The sequence below is a fragment of the Lichenostomus cassidix genome, chromosome 6, assembly GCF_008360975.1.
Source record: "Lichenostomus cassidix isolate B80296 chromosome 6, HeHo_3.0, whole genome shotgun sequence".
Taxonomy (NCBI): domain Eukaryota; kingdom Metazoa; phylum Chordata; class Aves; order Passeriformes; family Meliphagidae; genus Lichenostomus; species Lichenostomus cassidix.
The window spans coordinates 5143294-5158664 of NC_139487.1; the positions used below are offsets into that span (position 1 = coordinate 5143294).

Here is a 15371-nt window from a genome sequence, read left to right on the forward strand (position 1 = left end):
AATAGACGTGTCAGAGTAGCAGCTGATCAATTTTAACTTTGTTGAACAAACCTTGGATCACAGTCAATAAGTGCCCAACCTCCATGGAATTTTTCATCATCTGGTAAGAGCAGCTTCATGTAGCTCTGCAGCAGCTGGCTGATCAATTCCTGGTGGCTCCTGAGGTTCTCCTTGTGCAGGGCTTCGTGCTCCTTCTCTTTTGTAAATATGGAGTACAGGTCCTCTGTCACAGGGATACCCTGCATCAAATCTAAATAAACCCCAGAAAACAGCAAACAACAAAGAAACAGTTAGAAGTGATGCATGGCAATGGTTTGCAAATTCCTTCCAAATGTTGCATTTTAATGAGGCTCTCGATAGTCTTTCTGAATAGAATGTTGCCTGAAAGTGCAAACTGAGAGGGTATAACTCTACTTTCAGTGAAAACCAAGAGTTACCTCAAAATTTTAAGAGATCCTTGCCACACAAATTTATGTCTAAGAGATGCTATGAGACATTTAATGCTCTAAGTTGGGGCAAAGCTTCCAATGAGTCACAGTGCATGCAAACCCTCTAAATTGAGCTTTGCTTAAATTCCAAAGTAAGACTGTTCCTTATAGTGTCTGTTACAGAGACATTGTACACCCTCAAGGTGCCTTTAAGCAATAGGAAAAAAATCAGTGAGAAACAGAAAGCAAGGATTTAATAATCTTTTCTAAACAGCATAGTTCAGTTTGGTTGAAAATGTGCTCTTACCTATGACTGCTTGCCTGTAAGCATCCCTGAAGCGATTCAAGTAGTATCTGTTTGCAGAGTTCACCCCATCTTTCATCACCCCTGCCAGCTTCCTCTCCCCAGTCCTGGTGAAGTCACCCTGTCACACAGAACATGCAGGTCATGCACACATCCAGCTGGGCAGCAGCAGGCTCAGCTCAAAGGATTGGCATTCTGAAACTCAGAACTGAATAAAGGGCAGCTCAGGAATTATCTTCAAGTAACTACTTCATATAGGAGCTGGAAATACTGATTTTTCAAAGAGCATCTTCTGGCACTGTTTGACTCCACAGAGAATCCTATGTTTTTGACAGACTTACAATTTTAGTATGAAATTCTAAGAGAAAATAAATCTGGATATATAAGCCAGCTAACAGTGAAGCAGGACTTTCAAGACATCAGTCACTGTGATGCTTCAATACCTCAAAACAAAAAAATCCCTTTATTTTCCAGCCTTTAATGTAATAGAACACTACTGGAACAATAGAAAAGACTGAGGCTTAGTGGAAAATGGTTTTCATCTTCGCTACTTTTGCTACCAAAACAAGACAAGCATAACATACTGAAGGAAAGCAGCACATATCCTCACAACCTCAGAAACAAAAGAATGTTTCTAGGCCATGGAAGGCTTAGAATTGGAATAAAAAGCTGTTTTGGTGGTTGCACTTCATTAGAGGATTCTATTTTCAGAGACACTCTCAACACTGGCACACAGCAGTTCTAAAAGCCACATCAACTCCTGTGAAGAACATTTCAAGTGTGTTTCACTTTCAAATTAAAAAAAATACCACAATGAAAATTAATTTCATCTGAAGCTCAATAGCAAGTAGAGAGATCTTCAAGCAGAAGGCCTGAAAATTTAGATCTATAGGTTGGGGTCTGTTTCAGGTTTAAACTTAAATATACTCAATGGAAACAAGCATTTCAGGCTGGTTTTTATAATTTCTTTTTAATATTATTAAAATCAGCTAATCGAAGCTCAGTAGAGATATCTAAAGAGAGATTTAAATGTTAAGTATTTCAACCATAACGATTTTTCTTATCCCAAATACAAAGAACACTGAAATTTGTTCCCCCAGTTACACACAGCAAGTACCTCAAATTCTATGACTTTTCAAAGCAGCAGAAGTACAGAACAAGGAGTTTCATGCTTGATCTTGGTACACAGAATGCATTACATCTAATTAAGGTAAATAATTAATATCACCCTACTGGCTATATAGTCTGATCTTCAGAGTATTTTTAAAGCAATGTAACTGCTTAGAAGTACTATAACCATGCCAAAAATATGAATGGACATAATATTTAATATATCCCTCAAACCCTTAGCTCTGCTTTGTACCCAGAGCTGAAGGGAACAGCATGAGGTTAAAAAGGAGAGAGCATTTAGCTCTTCTCCTATTCACACAAAATATTCTATTGCAAAACCTCATCTCTCCAAAACAAAACCATGCAGAATATTTGGTGAACTTCTCCATCTCCCAGGGTTCTGCAGAGTTACACAGGACACTGCTGAGGCTCTCCCCCTTACCTTCAGGGCTGCTGTGCCTGCATACTGCCGGCTTATGGCATCACCATTGTTGGCCCACATGATCTGGTAGATCCTGTTGCATTTCACTGGCAGAGGCTGCTCTGGTGGCATCACACCCAGTTTTTTGAGCTGGAATTTGATAGATGGAATTTAATTCAATGCCCGAGATGAAAGTCATTCTCGATATCAGAGACTGGTAAAGAAAGGGGAGATGCTTGCCAAGAGTTTAATTGTTAGATTTTGTATGATCGGGAAAAGGAAGCTGTTGTGATAATTTGTCAGATTAAAATAATTAATTGGTGTCTTATTGCTAAACATAATGTCACTGGAGACAGCAGTAACATTAATTATGGATGTTAAGTCAATCATAAAAAGAAATTAGCTGAAGGAAAACAAGTTACTGTAGACTCTCAAGATACAGGAATTTTTTAAACAGAGAATCATAAAAAAAGAAAAGACATCACAGAATTTTAAAATAAACAAGTTAATATGTCTTCTCCTGCAAAGGCATTCATGACCTCAAGGGTCTGAAAACAAAGAAAAACAACTTCTTATGTTGGTTTATTATTAGTGCTTGCACATTTTGAACAGTTACTGTTTGACACTGACACTAAAGTAAGATATCTCCCTCTTAGAACAACCAGACCTTCAGTTTTCCCCAGGTAAGCCTAGGGAACAATCCCAATGTTGGGCTTTGTACACACTGAGCTGGTAGAGCAGCACATACATAACTGCAATGCAGTCACTAAATGACAGGGAGAACTTGGAATAAATCATAGGCAAATTGCAATTTACAACCAAAACCAAATGGTCAAGCACTCTATGCAAGTTAGCTGAAAATTAACACAAAGCTGCTCATTAACTCTGAAAGCCCTATCAGGTTTCCAGAGGAGAGAAAGCAAGTCCTGGGGTTCCAAGGAGTGTAAGGTTCCTGTAACTCTCAGTCCTTCTCTCCATGTCACTCACCCTGCAATGCTCAGGGCATTTCTCAGCCATGAATTGCCTCCCAAGAGCTTCAGCTACAACACGAGAATGATGCAGCACATCACAAGCCAATACTTCAGCAATGATTACTGAAACCTCATCACAACAATCTGTAACACTCTTGATCTTGAAAGAATTGCTTTTTAACTCAAGAGTTATCCTGGATAGAAATCCTGTTCTAAAATAATGCCTGTGGGATTGCTGCTCCCTCCCCTTGTCCTCAATACTCCTCCTATGTCAGGAGCTCCTAACAGCAGTGACAAAGGGGAGCTGCCAGATGCAATGGTCAGAGCCATTCACTTTTCACCCTAATGAAGGACCCATTTCATCCTTTCTCCTTCACTTTCAACATAATCAGATTGCTCATTCTGGGGCTCTGAAGTTTGAGTTACAGGATATTAAGTCTGCACTAGGTCTGGAGCAGCACCATGTCAGTGAAGTCTCCACAAGGGAAGAGATTCACCACTGAGCTTCTAGAGCAAAAACCAAATGAGGGCCACAGCAAAGAGGAAAATTAAAGGAAAGTACTCTCAGTCTGCTTGGAAATCCCTTCCCTGTACAGGGAGAACTCCACAGCACAACAGCCACAGCCATCAGGGCAATTTACATCATGAATTAATTATTCCTCTACACACAGAAGGGACAACTAATCTCCCTACTTGCTGCATCACAGTATTTCACTTCAAAGCACCTAAAATAGCATCCAACCTCTAGTTAGATTTTAGTCCTTTGACATACCATTTCAGGGACAGACATGGAGGGGTGGTGTTTTGTTTTTAAACTCTGTATTCCTACATAACTTAAATTACTAAATCCAAACAAGACTGATGTGGACAGTCAGTCCTTTCTGAAGGAGGACAGAAGGAGGCATCACTGTTCTATAATGACTTAAATTCTTGCATTTTTATGTATTATTCCTCTCAGCTTCATGGCTTTTCAAGTATTTTACAGATTCCTTTCGGCAGAGGTTAATTTAGCATTTTTCAAGCACACAGGTTTCTCTGTGAACAACAATGAAGTTCTGAGGCACTCAGTACTTGTCACAGCCCCCCAGTGATACATGCCTGCTGCTCCATGACCACTCTGGCAATGGCAGCCTGCACAACGTTGGTTCTATCCAGGCAGTCCATGCAGTTAACCCGGAAAATTCCTTCCTGTTTGCAGATCACCCCAGCTTGGTCAACCCTTTGGACAGGAAGAGAACAAAAGCACAGTGAGACACTTAAAATCCAGTGTAATTCATCAGCTTCTATAAACAGCAGAGCATTTTACACACAGAGCACTATTTATGGTTGCACTCCCCACCTCAGCTACACCCCACTCTGAATTAACTCCTCTTATTCCAATTTATCCTCCTCCTCAATCCAGGCTGGATAGCAGACAAATCCTACTAGGGCCCCAAACTTGAGATGCAATCAGATGCTGAGTTCAACTCATGCATACATAATACAAGCTTTCAAGAGAAAAGGTTTTAATTTCAAGAACAGAGAAGCCAATAATGACAGCAACACAGAACAATATAGAGAGATTGCTTGAGGCTGCAGCTACACTTTTTACCCAAAGGTATGAACTTCAATCAGTTCAAACCAAAGGTCAAACGTGCCTGCTTGGTGTCAACAGCAAGGCTGCCACTGTAGGGTTTGTGGGTCAAATGCAAAGTGTTTCACATTAAATGTGAGTGACCCTAAAAGTGTTAAATGCAGCAAACCTCGGGCAGGAAACAGAACCTGAGAATTTTTGCTGTTACATTGGTAGAACACCAACACTTGAGAACATAAAATCTGACACACAAGTTGGACACCAAAAGAGAAAAGAAGAAAATTAAAGCTAGGAGAAAATTAAAGCCTCTGAATATCTACTCTTTGTTGGGGTTTTCCTCTACAAATGTTCCCTACTAGTCTAAGAAGAGTGAAGTACCTACCAGCACCACTTCATGTCAAGAATAATGTCATGAATGGCATCAGTCAGGGTTTGAACATTTTCAAACTTCATTCCTCGGCTAAAACACAGAATTTCACAAAAGTTAGCTTGGACTAGAACAGTGACTTTACTTAGTAACTTTATCTTATTTGTGATGTTAACAAGGATAGCATTTTGGCTAAATGAGAGAGATAAGCATTCTCTCCTGCAATGAGCTTTAAACAGGAGCCAATATTCACAACTATTTTACAGTACAGTTCAGCGTCCAAATCCAAGGCAAGAGGTTAAAAGATCACGAAATTCTCAAGGATTTGCATTTTTTAATGCTGCTTCCATAAGGATGAATAAGTGTGAAGCTATTCAGGCATGTGCAATGTTCTGCTCTCACTTTAGTCTTGAGAAAAGTAACTTCTGAACATTACAAATTGGGATAATTAGTCCTGCTTTGCCAGTCATTGCACAGAAAAATAACACCTCAGGCACATCACCCCCTCCTTCCCCTAGCCTATCAGGTTATTTTTCAGGATTGTTCTCAATTCACTCCTGCTCACAATGCAAAAACAAACAGTCCTGGTCACTACAGCTGTTCAGAGCAGAAAAGTGAACCAAGAAAAATGGAAATTCCTCTGAACAAAAGATTAACTATCAAATAATCCAGGCTGCCAACAGTCCTATAGAATTCTCAAAGGCCATTTCTATCCAAGGGGTGTTTCCCTTCCCACCTCCCCCTCTGACAATATCTACTAAAGCCATATTTATTCAGTCAGTAATGCTCTCCCAGGCCAGCTGCAATCCCTAGATTAAGTTTGGAAATGAAGATTAAACCAGTTTAGAGCCTGTGTGGACTCACACAGAAATGCAGCTTGAGGGGAGCAGGAGAAATCCATGCCTGAGACAGATGAATGCTTGGGCATGTGAGCACTGCTCTAGAGCATGGCAGCATCAGAGGGGAGCCATGAAAACAGCAACTACTCACACTGGATTAAGATTAAATCCAGTGTATTTTATATATTGAAATAACAGCATCAGGGTCCTGAAAGAACCCATAATGTTTTTATAGCAACAAGAGAAGATAGAAAGAAACAGAAGTAGAGAGTAATTAAAAGCAAAATGCTACATAGCTTGAAAAAGCAGGTCAGCCACAGCTTTACATTCATGGCATGTTTAAGGAAACTCTTAAAATGTGTCACAATTAAGCTTTGCCCAAGAAGTAACTGCATATTTAACAGGTCAGGGACACAAGATCACAACCAGCAGTGGTTGGTTACCCAAACTTAAAGCTTTATAGTGCTTCAGTTTAAAAAATGTATTCTTTTTTAAAAGAGAAGTGTTTCATGCAGAAGGAGAAATAACAATGAGTTTTCCCTTATATTCGCCTTTCATGTTAATAAAAAAGATGCAAAGTGACATTTTTAAAAGGTTTCTTACCAGTGCTCATGGAAGTCAAATGAAACATAAGTCAGATTTGCATTGTTGTAGAGAAGAACTTGTTTAAGGTAAGCATCTCCAATAATCTTCTCTCTGCCTGTCTGATCCACCAAGTTAATAATAACCTGTCCAAAAGTTTAATTATTTAACACTCATCATCTGCTACACAACTTGCTTAGACACAGACCATGCAATAACAAATAGCTCAAGAGTTAAAGATTTGTAGCAATCTTGGTGAAGTTACCATCTTTGCTAGATTGCACCTAAGACAAATAAGCCCCAATAGTTCACAAATTTCAATACAGAGAAGCTCTGAATGCACAGGACAGGTACACTGAAATAGGGTTTACACATTTCCATAAGTTATTTCTGGGTTTTACTGGTTACTTACAAGGATATTTGAAAAACCTAAAGTAAACTTCTACTTATGTATCATCCTTCCAATTGTCAACGAGCTTCTAAAACAACCCACAGCACATCACCAAGAAAAACCAACTAAAAACAATAACCTTCATCCCCTGCATTTCATGAGATTACTATTGTGTCATGTACACTCACCTGCTTTTTGTAATTTTTCAGCTGCTCTTCAAAGTGTGCACGAAAACAGGCCACAGTTTCATTTTCACCTACAAGGCAGAGCAGTGTTAGACAGAAACAGTCTGTTCACCAGTAAGTCCTGTTTAATGTACTAAATCGTGCCCAAGTCTGTACTCTAAAAAAACCAAAATAGCTTAGTTTAAAGATAATAACACATTGTACAAGATTATTTTAGAAGTCTCTCATTAATCTGCTCACTTCAACATTGCTCTTACACTCCAGTGTGCAGCAGCAAAAACATTCTTGAATTTTGCTGTGTTCTGCATTTTGTGAAGAGGAGAGGGAACAAAAATTTAACTTTTAATAAACCTGCTTAATGCTTCTACATATGCACCACACACCCTCGTAAACATCTCTTCCAAAAGAAGAGTTCCAAGGGAACTCTGATTTTCAGGTTTTCCACCCAAATACTTACTCTTGTCCAGCCGGGGCCGTGGGTTGTATCTGTATCCAACTTGGCTCCAGAAAACAGGCACAGAGCCTCGTGTTTGGATGTAGGAAAGGGTGTGATTATGGACATGGATCAGTTGCTCTGTCTCAACATAATTTGCCACATTTCCATTTTTATCAACACCTCTTCGCTTATACCGCATTCCTAGGGGGAATGAGAATGGCCAAGTCATCCTTAAGTATTTGTCTTAAACATTAATAATTTAGGTTGCTGGTTTTGAAAATGCTAAAACAAGACAACAGTTCTGGCCAAAATCCATAATCAATGGTAGAAGTCACTCCTATCCTAGTTTATCCCCCAAAAGTTATTTGATTATATGGATAAAGTTTATTTCCCGATACACTATGAGCAGCAGAAAGTAAGCTGACAGAGTAAGGCAGTTTAAAGTCAGAAATACCTCTGGTCCACCTTAAAAGACACTTTTTTTTCCTGTTTTGTCACATTTAGCAGAAAGTTTTACTTTATTTCTCAGCATTTTCCATGAACCCAAAGGCCACTTTTACTGACAGAGGCTCCACTTCTCATGGAGATCCCACAAGCACCCCAAAAATATTTGCATGTTTCACAAAGCAGGTTTACCGCCCTTGTTTTAACCTGTGTAACTAATTCTGTACATTAAGAAGAGATAATGCTCCTCTGACCACAGTTTTATTCCTACCCACCTCTGAACTGCTCATTAAACAGAGAAGTGTTTGCATATCCTTGACTCAAAGGAGAGTACAGCATTATTTCAGAAAGGATGCAGGTGATAGCAAAGCACAGGAAAGGAATAATAGGGTTGGAAAAATACTCAAGGTCATGAAAATTCAGTTATAAGTCCTGAAGCAGAGCTGAACCAAACTTTTGATCTGAACCTTGACAGCACAGAAGAGAAGAGGTTAGAAGTAGGGAAAGGAAAGGAATGTAAAATATCTATAATAGGGACCTTTATAGAGAAATTGTCAAAGCAGCATTACAGCCTTTAATCAGACAGGGAGAAAATCCCACACAGTTTATGCTCTGATCTAGCAATCAGATGAGCAAAGTGGTATTAACAGCAAGAAGGAATCAATGAGAAATTTTCCATCTGCAATTCAGTTGCTGTATTTGTGTAACAATTCACTATTAAAAAGGCAGACTGCAAACTAAGATATTACTCTCAAACCCTCAAGTATTTACTCCAAGTTGTTCTGACAAACCATTTGCCTTGGAACTGAATTAAATGCATCAAAGTGAGCTGTGGTACAAAGGTACATCCTATATCAGGGTAAGCTCACCAGGCCTTTTACTTGGCTTTTTGACATGTTAAAAACCTGACTGTGTAAGAAAGGACTTGGAGACATTGGCGAGTGTCTTCATAAAAATCAGGCTAAAAAGGCCTAGAGCTGAACAGGACCTATTAAGCAGTGAAGTGCTTCACTCTATTTTTCTGTGATCCTAAGGGCAGGGAATAATTTCTGTTTCTGCTACTCTGAGTCAAATAAGGTACAAGACCAAAGCATGGTTCTTGTTTCACACCTTGCCCCTAACAAACATCTCCTGGGACACAGGCATGCACACACATGGCTTTCCAAGTCTCCTCAGCTGCTGTCAAAGCCTTCAAAGGAAGACCTTTAAAAATTTAACTCCCACCCAAGCCTGCTGAAATACATCAGGACAGAGCTGTAAGCAAGGTCCTAATCAAGGGGATCGCTGCAAAACTGGAATTTCACCTCAGGACTGTGACCTGCAGGGATGCATTCAGTGCTCCTGAGCTCGGTGAAGCTCACTTAGCAGCCTGCAGGCACTGCAGCCTCTCCTGTCCCTCCTCCCAGCGGGGAAAGCTGCATGCAAACTCCAGCAGGGGTTGACCATCTGCTCAGCAACCCAGCACTCTCCAGTTTCACCATCTGCATCCCTCCCCAGTGCTCAGGAACAACCCCAACACCCCGAGCTGTGTTTGCCTACCAGCTCTGTGCCGACTCCGGCGGGAGATCAGTGCCACCAGGAATGTTGGATGAATGTCATCTACACAGGATGATTCCTGAGGAGGAGTTTCAGGGCTGCTCTTGTCATCATCAGAAGATTCGTTATAGTTCACTACAAGCTCTTCAATTTGCACAAATCCTTGAATGATGGGTATAATCCAGAAGTCCACCTCGGCATTCTGAAGGTTACAAAAAACATTTATTTTCCTGTTGGTGTGATGTTACCAACAATTATTGCTGCTGTTTCTCATGTTTATATAAACAGTTGCTTGACATGTTTTTCATGTTTTAATTTTTGCCACATCCTTATCTCTGTAAGAGGTACCAGCATTCTTCCTCCATCAGTTTTGGAGCTTTTAAATCAGGACAAAGAAAGAAAGCAACTTTTTTACCTAAAATTTCTGCTTTAAGGCAGTTTTCAAACCTCTGTGTGGACCTATACTGTATCACATTTATGCAGGAAGGTAGATGTTAGCCTGTTTTCAGCAAAATATACCAGCATAAAGCTTCATATGGGCTAACTCAGTCCCCAAGACAACTGGTTCAGGGCTCTGCACTCTAAAACATGGATTTCTGAAACACTCAAGATCCCAATTCCCCATTAATTCAAGGTTATCTATTTATATCTTATAATATGGAAACTATAACTCATTGAACTCCTGCATTATACACAGCTTTTCACAGAGGACACAGGTTTGCCCTGCTGTGACTCCACAGCCATTTGATTATGTATAATTATTAATGAAAGAGATGCAGGGCATAAGGTAAGGCATCTCCTGTCATCTTTAAAGAAAATAAGACTAAGCCTAAACTGGCATATAGTACTTAGTAATTCAGTCCTTGATCTACAAGGTTAATTTAAAATGAAGGAAGATCACTCACAAGACAAAGAGTGGTGGTTCTCTGTTTCTTTATGGGCTCATTAGCCAGGAAAGTGTTTTATTTACTCTGAATAGCTGTTCAGAACAACTTGTTCTACGCTGTTTTTACACTGATCAGCTACTCTGTTCAAGCAGAAAAAAAATATTATTGTCCACTATGGAGGACCAAAATCTTATCTCAAGGAAACTTTGGAATTCAGAGGTTATTTCTTTTCTGGCTCCTCTTCATTATCAAGTTCAGCTCTGATCAGGGATAATCCATTTCACATAAGAACATAACTCAAATTTACCTTCAGAAATCAGCACAAACATATCACACCAAGTTATTCTACATTGCCTTATTGTAATAAATTCTCAAATTCACCTGAAGTTCACTCCTTAGCAAGGATCACAGCTGACTGGAAGGCTGGCTGGGGGAAGAAGGCAGTGCCAGCTGCCCAGCTAAAGAAGGCACAGCCCTGATCCTGACCTGTCTGCCAAGCAGGTTTTTAACCAAACTCCCATGAGGCCTTAAGTAAACATTTCAACTAAATGTTTACATTTAGGCTCACAATACACACGTTAGAAATAAGACTCACATCGATACTGATGAGATCCTCAATCATGTGCTTGTTCCAAAAGAATCTGTCATCCACCTGTTTGAAACACAAAAGGGCAGGTTTTGCAATATTGTAAGTTAGCTTTGGCTGTATCTGCAGGAAGGAGACCAATGTCCATCAGTTTATTCACTACAGCTGTACAGAAAGTCAGGGCTTTTAACAAAACAGCTCAAGTCATGCTGCTGGAGATTTTTGTTTCCTTGCACCTGACCTGGTGACAGGACAAGATATTCAGCTGTAGAATGTGACCAGCCAGGTTTGGACATTATTGAACAGCTTATCTCCCAGGTGGAAAAACAAATAAAAACAACTCACTTTTCGCCACAGGGGTAAGTTGCTTTTCTCACACACACTCTGCCTCTGCACGGAATTTGTCAGGTCATAGCTCAGGCTGTAGTAAAAGGAGTCTGAATCCATGAACATTTTGAACAACTCCTCCAATAATCTCTTCTCCAGCCTCTCTTTCTCTTTGCTTTCTCTAATCTGAAAGAAAACAAATTGCTCTCATGTCTCCCTCTGTGAGTGAAAAAGACTCCAAACATATTTTCTATTTCTAACCTTGGAGGACAAACACTTTCCCAGTGATGAGCAGGACCTTAAAATTCCTAGCCCAGATAATCACACGAGATAGCAGGCTCAGAAATACAATTTTAATTTTAACAACTATTGTTTTGACTTCCTTATTCAAGCCTTTATGATGTTAAAAGCATTTTGTGCAGATTGTATGGTGTTCTCTGAGGAACCAGGCACCAAAATTTGTGTCCAATTCTATATGATAAGAGATCCTTATGCAAAGCAGTTTCTAGAAGTTTAGAACCTCACTAGAAGCTAATCCTGGTAAAAAAAGAACTCTTAGCAATTCTGCCAATATTTTGTAATTACAGAATGAAAAATTACAGAAGAGACACAGTTATATAATCAAAAAAATTAAACTGGGAACCAGGACAGTAGTTCTACATTCTGCAGTTTTTCCACTGCATTTTTTTAAGGTCTTAATATTCCATTTGATCATCCATCACAAAGTTGGAATTACAAACTAAACATTTGGGGGAAAAAAATAAACCAAGAAAACAGTACAAAACTTTACCTTCTTTTTATTTGGAGCAGACACATTAGATTTAATTTGAGTAAGAGTCTTCAGCAGGAATTTTGTATCATCTGGGGACTGTGTTATCTTCTCTGGCTTGTTTATCCCAAAATGGTGCTTTTTACAAAGCTAAAATAATGACATTGAATTAAAGCCAACATTTAAATACTCTTTAAAAATCTCAAAGAAAATGTAAAAGTCTACACAAGCAAGATTTTGATGTCCCCAAACTTAGGGGAAACACTGAAATAGAGGGGGAACATGCAGGTTTCCATCTATAGAGTAATTCTCACTCTTTTATACATGACATTTTCTCCTGTGATTGTGAGAATCTCTGCCTCAAATTGGCATGACCTGAGTATCCAGAGCCACCTCAACTTTCCACCCACATTAAATTAGCACTACTCACTTGTACTTTTGTTTCTTTATCCATTCTCTTTTAGGGGAAAAATTGCAAAATTTGAAGTATTTCCCTTCAAGCCAGGTTATAGAATTAAGATTTCAAAATGGAATGAAAGTAAGAGCATCCATTAAAAAATATACTTTTTTCCTGGTTCACTATGCCTTATTCTTTTGTGATATTCTCAGTGGTCTTTATAAAATTTAGGTATTATTTTGTTGCTATTTCCCTCCCTAGAAGAACTTGTGATTTCTGCTTAAAAAATACTTTTAATCAAAAAAACAGTATTTAAAAAAAGCACAAAATGTTCAAGATGTCTGTTTATACCACGAGAAAGAGCTAAGAGGCATTTGACTTTTATTTCACTGAAGCAAGAGGAGGAAAGTCAGGATTTATTGAGGATAGCCATACCTCCAATTCCAGATCCTGAGGTTCTGTCTCAGAAAGTGGAATCACTGCAATCTTTGTTATTTTGCAAACCTCATGATCTCCTGGAAGTTTGCCAATCAATGCTTTCTGACGAATTAAAAGGAGCCACCATGGTAAATCTGGGGGAAAAAGATCAGTAGATGCTTTTATCTGTCTTGCCAGGCATTAATTTTGATTAGTTTGCCAGAAACTTCTCCCCAGTGTAAAATACCTGCCAGGAACCATTTGAGTAGAAGAATCCAGTGAATGATGATTTGTTACTGTTGTGTTATTATGCATTGCAATAAAATAAAATAAAATCAAGGAGGAAACCCCAACTTTAAAATATTTATTCAGACTCTAATATCAAAAGGAAATAAACTGTTTCACAGACTTACATTAAAGTTACCCCTGCTTCACCTACAGCACTTAGCAGTCCTAGGATGATGCACATTCCCACTAAAAGCAGCACAGTCTGAGAGCAGCTGGAGCTCAGACAGCAAGCTAAGGGTTTCCCTTTGTGCTTCTGTCATGTGTCAAACAGCAAACAAGACAGACACAGGTAATATCTGATTGTAAGATTGATGAGTGAAGAAATCTGGTGAGCAAACGTGGACTGCACCATAAAGCAATTTACATGTATTTAAAGGCTCATGAAGTTGTTCCTGCAGTGCATAAAGTGGTGGAGAAATTAATGAGATAAAAGTTAATGAAGATATTGGTGACAGGTGCATTCCATGCACACATCCAGCCTACAGCACTTGAAGTTATAGTATCCACTCTTTAGTGAGACAGAGAAACAGAGCAAACATTCCCACTGACTGCTGAAGAGTGCCTGGATATTCCTAGATTTCAATCCCTTGGTTAGAGCAGTTGTATGCTGGGCTTTTAGGAGTCAAAAGCAAAAGTTTGGTTAAGGGAGATGGAAGAGGCACAGAAATCTGAGAGGCAAACAAACACACTCACTACTTCTCCTGGCTGAGAAGCAGCCAACTGAGTTCAAGTGAAAAGGTGATATAAAGACATAAAAAGCCTGCTGGGGTAGATTTAAATATGCTCCCACACGAATGATGGCAGATTGTGTCATGTATTATGCCTCTGAATACGATATACAGCCTTTGAAAAGCCTATTTAGCAGCTTTATAGCAAATACAAAGTCTGTTCTCCTTGCTCAGTAAATTCTAAACGGTTTTTTATCCTCTGAGTGCTTAAGAAAAACACAGAAACCCCCAGCAGTGTCTTTTATCTAAAGGACAGGAACAGTCACTGCCAACAGACAACTGTGTGCTGTGACATTCCACTCTCCTCACTTTGATTCTGTATTGCTGCCTTTAGAAAAAAGACATGTTTATGTTAGGTATTAAGAAGCCTTTAAAAATCTCAAATCCTCATAACTGCAAACGTGCTGTGAGAGCCAGAGGGTGCCTCCCAAAAAGCAGGGAGGGGAAGGAGAATGAAGACATGCAGCACTTCTTCAATATCCATGATGCTGTAAAGGGAGTCCTGTGCTGCTCCTGAGCACCAGCAAAACAATCTCTGCAGGATCAGAGACACATGAGGTCAGAGGGGATCTCAGGGTGTCACCCTGATCGAGCAGAGTGAGCCCTGAGGCTGGAGCAGGTTACTCACAGCTGTCACAGGAGCACAGTCTCCTAAAACTAGTCAAAGGATAATGAATCAGGACAAGAGAGTGACAGCAAATGCCACTCAGACAGTGATCCTCACAGACAAGCAGGTGCTGGAGCAGGTTTTCTGTACAGGTGTAGGGAATGTGCCTTGGAAAACACCTGCCTTTGCCCCAGCACTCCATCCAGCAGCCATGGGAAAAAGGAAGCTGAGGAAAATGACAGATTTTATGTACCAGTGAGAAGCCCAATGAATAGGTAAGAAAATCCTTTTGAAAAGGAGAAATTGAAATGCTGCCAAACCCACCAGCAACAGATAAAGATGCCTATCAGTTCACTTGAAAAGGTCTGCCTTTTTAAGTTGCTTTCTAGCAGGCAAACCCAGCAGTCTCTGGCAAGCCAGGACAATCCAAGCTTTTAACAGAAGGGAAGTCCAGCAGGGCATCCAGACAGATATTCCTGCTGGGCATAATCTCATCTATTCCCACCTACAGAAAGTTGGCCACACAATCTGCTCCTAGCAGATCACCAGGGTATGTCAATGAACAAAACAGATACTCTCAAGAAAGGCAACCATCTAGAGCTCCAGTGAATTCATCAGTAGGGTTCTGCTGGAGATAAGTATAGGGTAAAGGCATTTCTTAAAAACTGGAAAAAAAAAATCTCTGCCCAGTCTTCCCTTTACCTATATTAACAGACCCTGGCTGCAGTAAACAAGAACTTAAGGGTTTAATACAGACAAGTGAGTTCTGTATCCTTTT

At 39.7% G+C, this 15371-nt stretch overlaps 1 protein-coding gene across 1 annotated transcript in view; it reads right to left on the reverse strand.

Moving 5' to 3' along the window:
* Positions 1-15371, reverse strand: part of INPP5F (inositol polyphosphate-5-phosphatase F) — a 39261-nt gene that overhangs the window by 6281 nt on the left and 17609 nt on the right. Inside the window, exons 3-15 of the mRNA XM_085064706.1 lie at positions 12989-13125; positions 12178-12306; positions 11406-11573; positions 11070-11126; positions 9591-9789; positions 7629-7808; positions 7175-7242; positions 6617-6741; positions 5190-5267; positions 4333-4453; positions 2285-2413; positions 736-853; positions 52-250 (exon numbers count right to left, since the gene is read on the reverse strand). Of these exons, the coding sequence (XP_084920832.1) occupies positions 52-250; positions 736-853; positions 2285-2413; positions 4333-4453; positions 5190-5267; positions 6617-6741; positions 7175-7242; positions 7629-7808; positions 9591-9789; positions 11070-11126; positions 11406-11573; positions 12178-12306; positions 12989-13125 (1708 nt within the window). The remainder of the gene's footprint in view (positions 1-51; positions 251-735; positions 854-2284; positions 2414-4332; positions 4454-5189; positions 5268-6616; positions 6742-7174; positions 7243-7628; positions 7809-9590; positions 9790-11069; positions 11127-11405; positions 11574-12177; positions 12307-12988; positions 13126-15371) is intronic.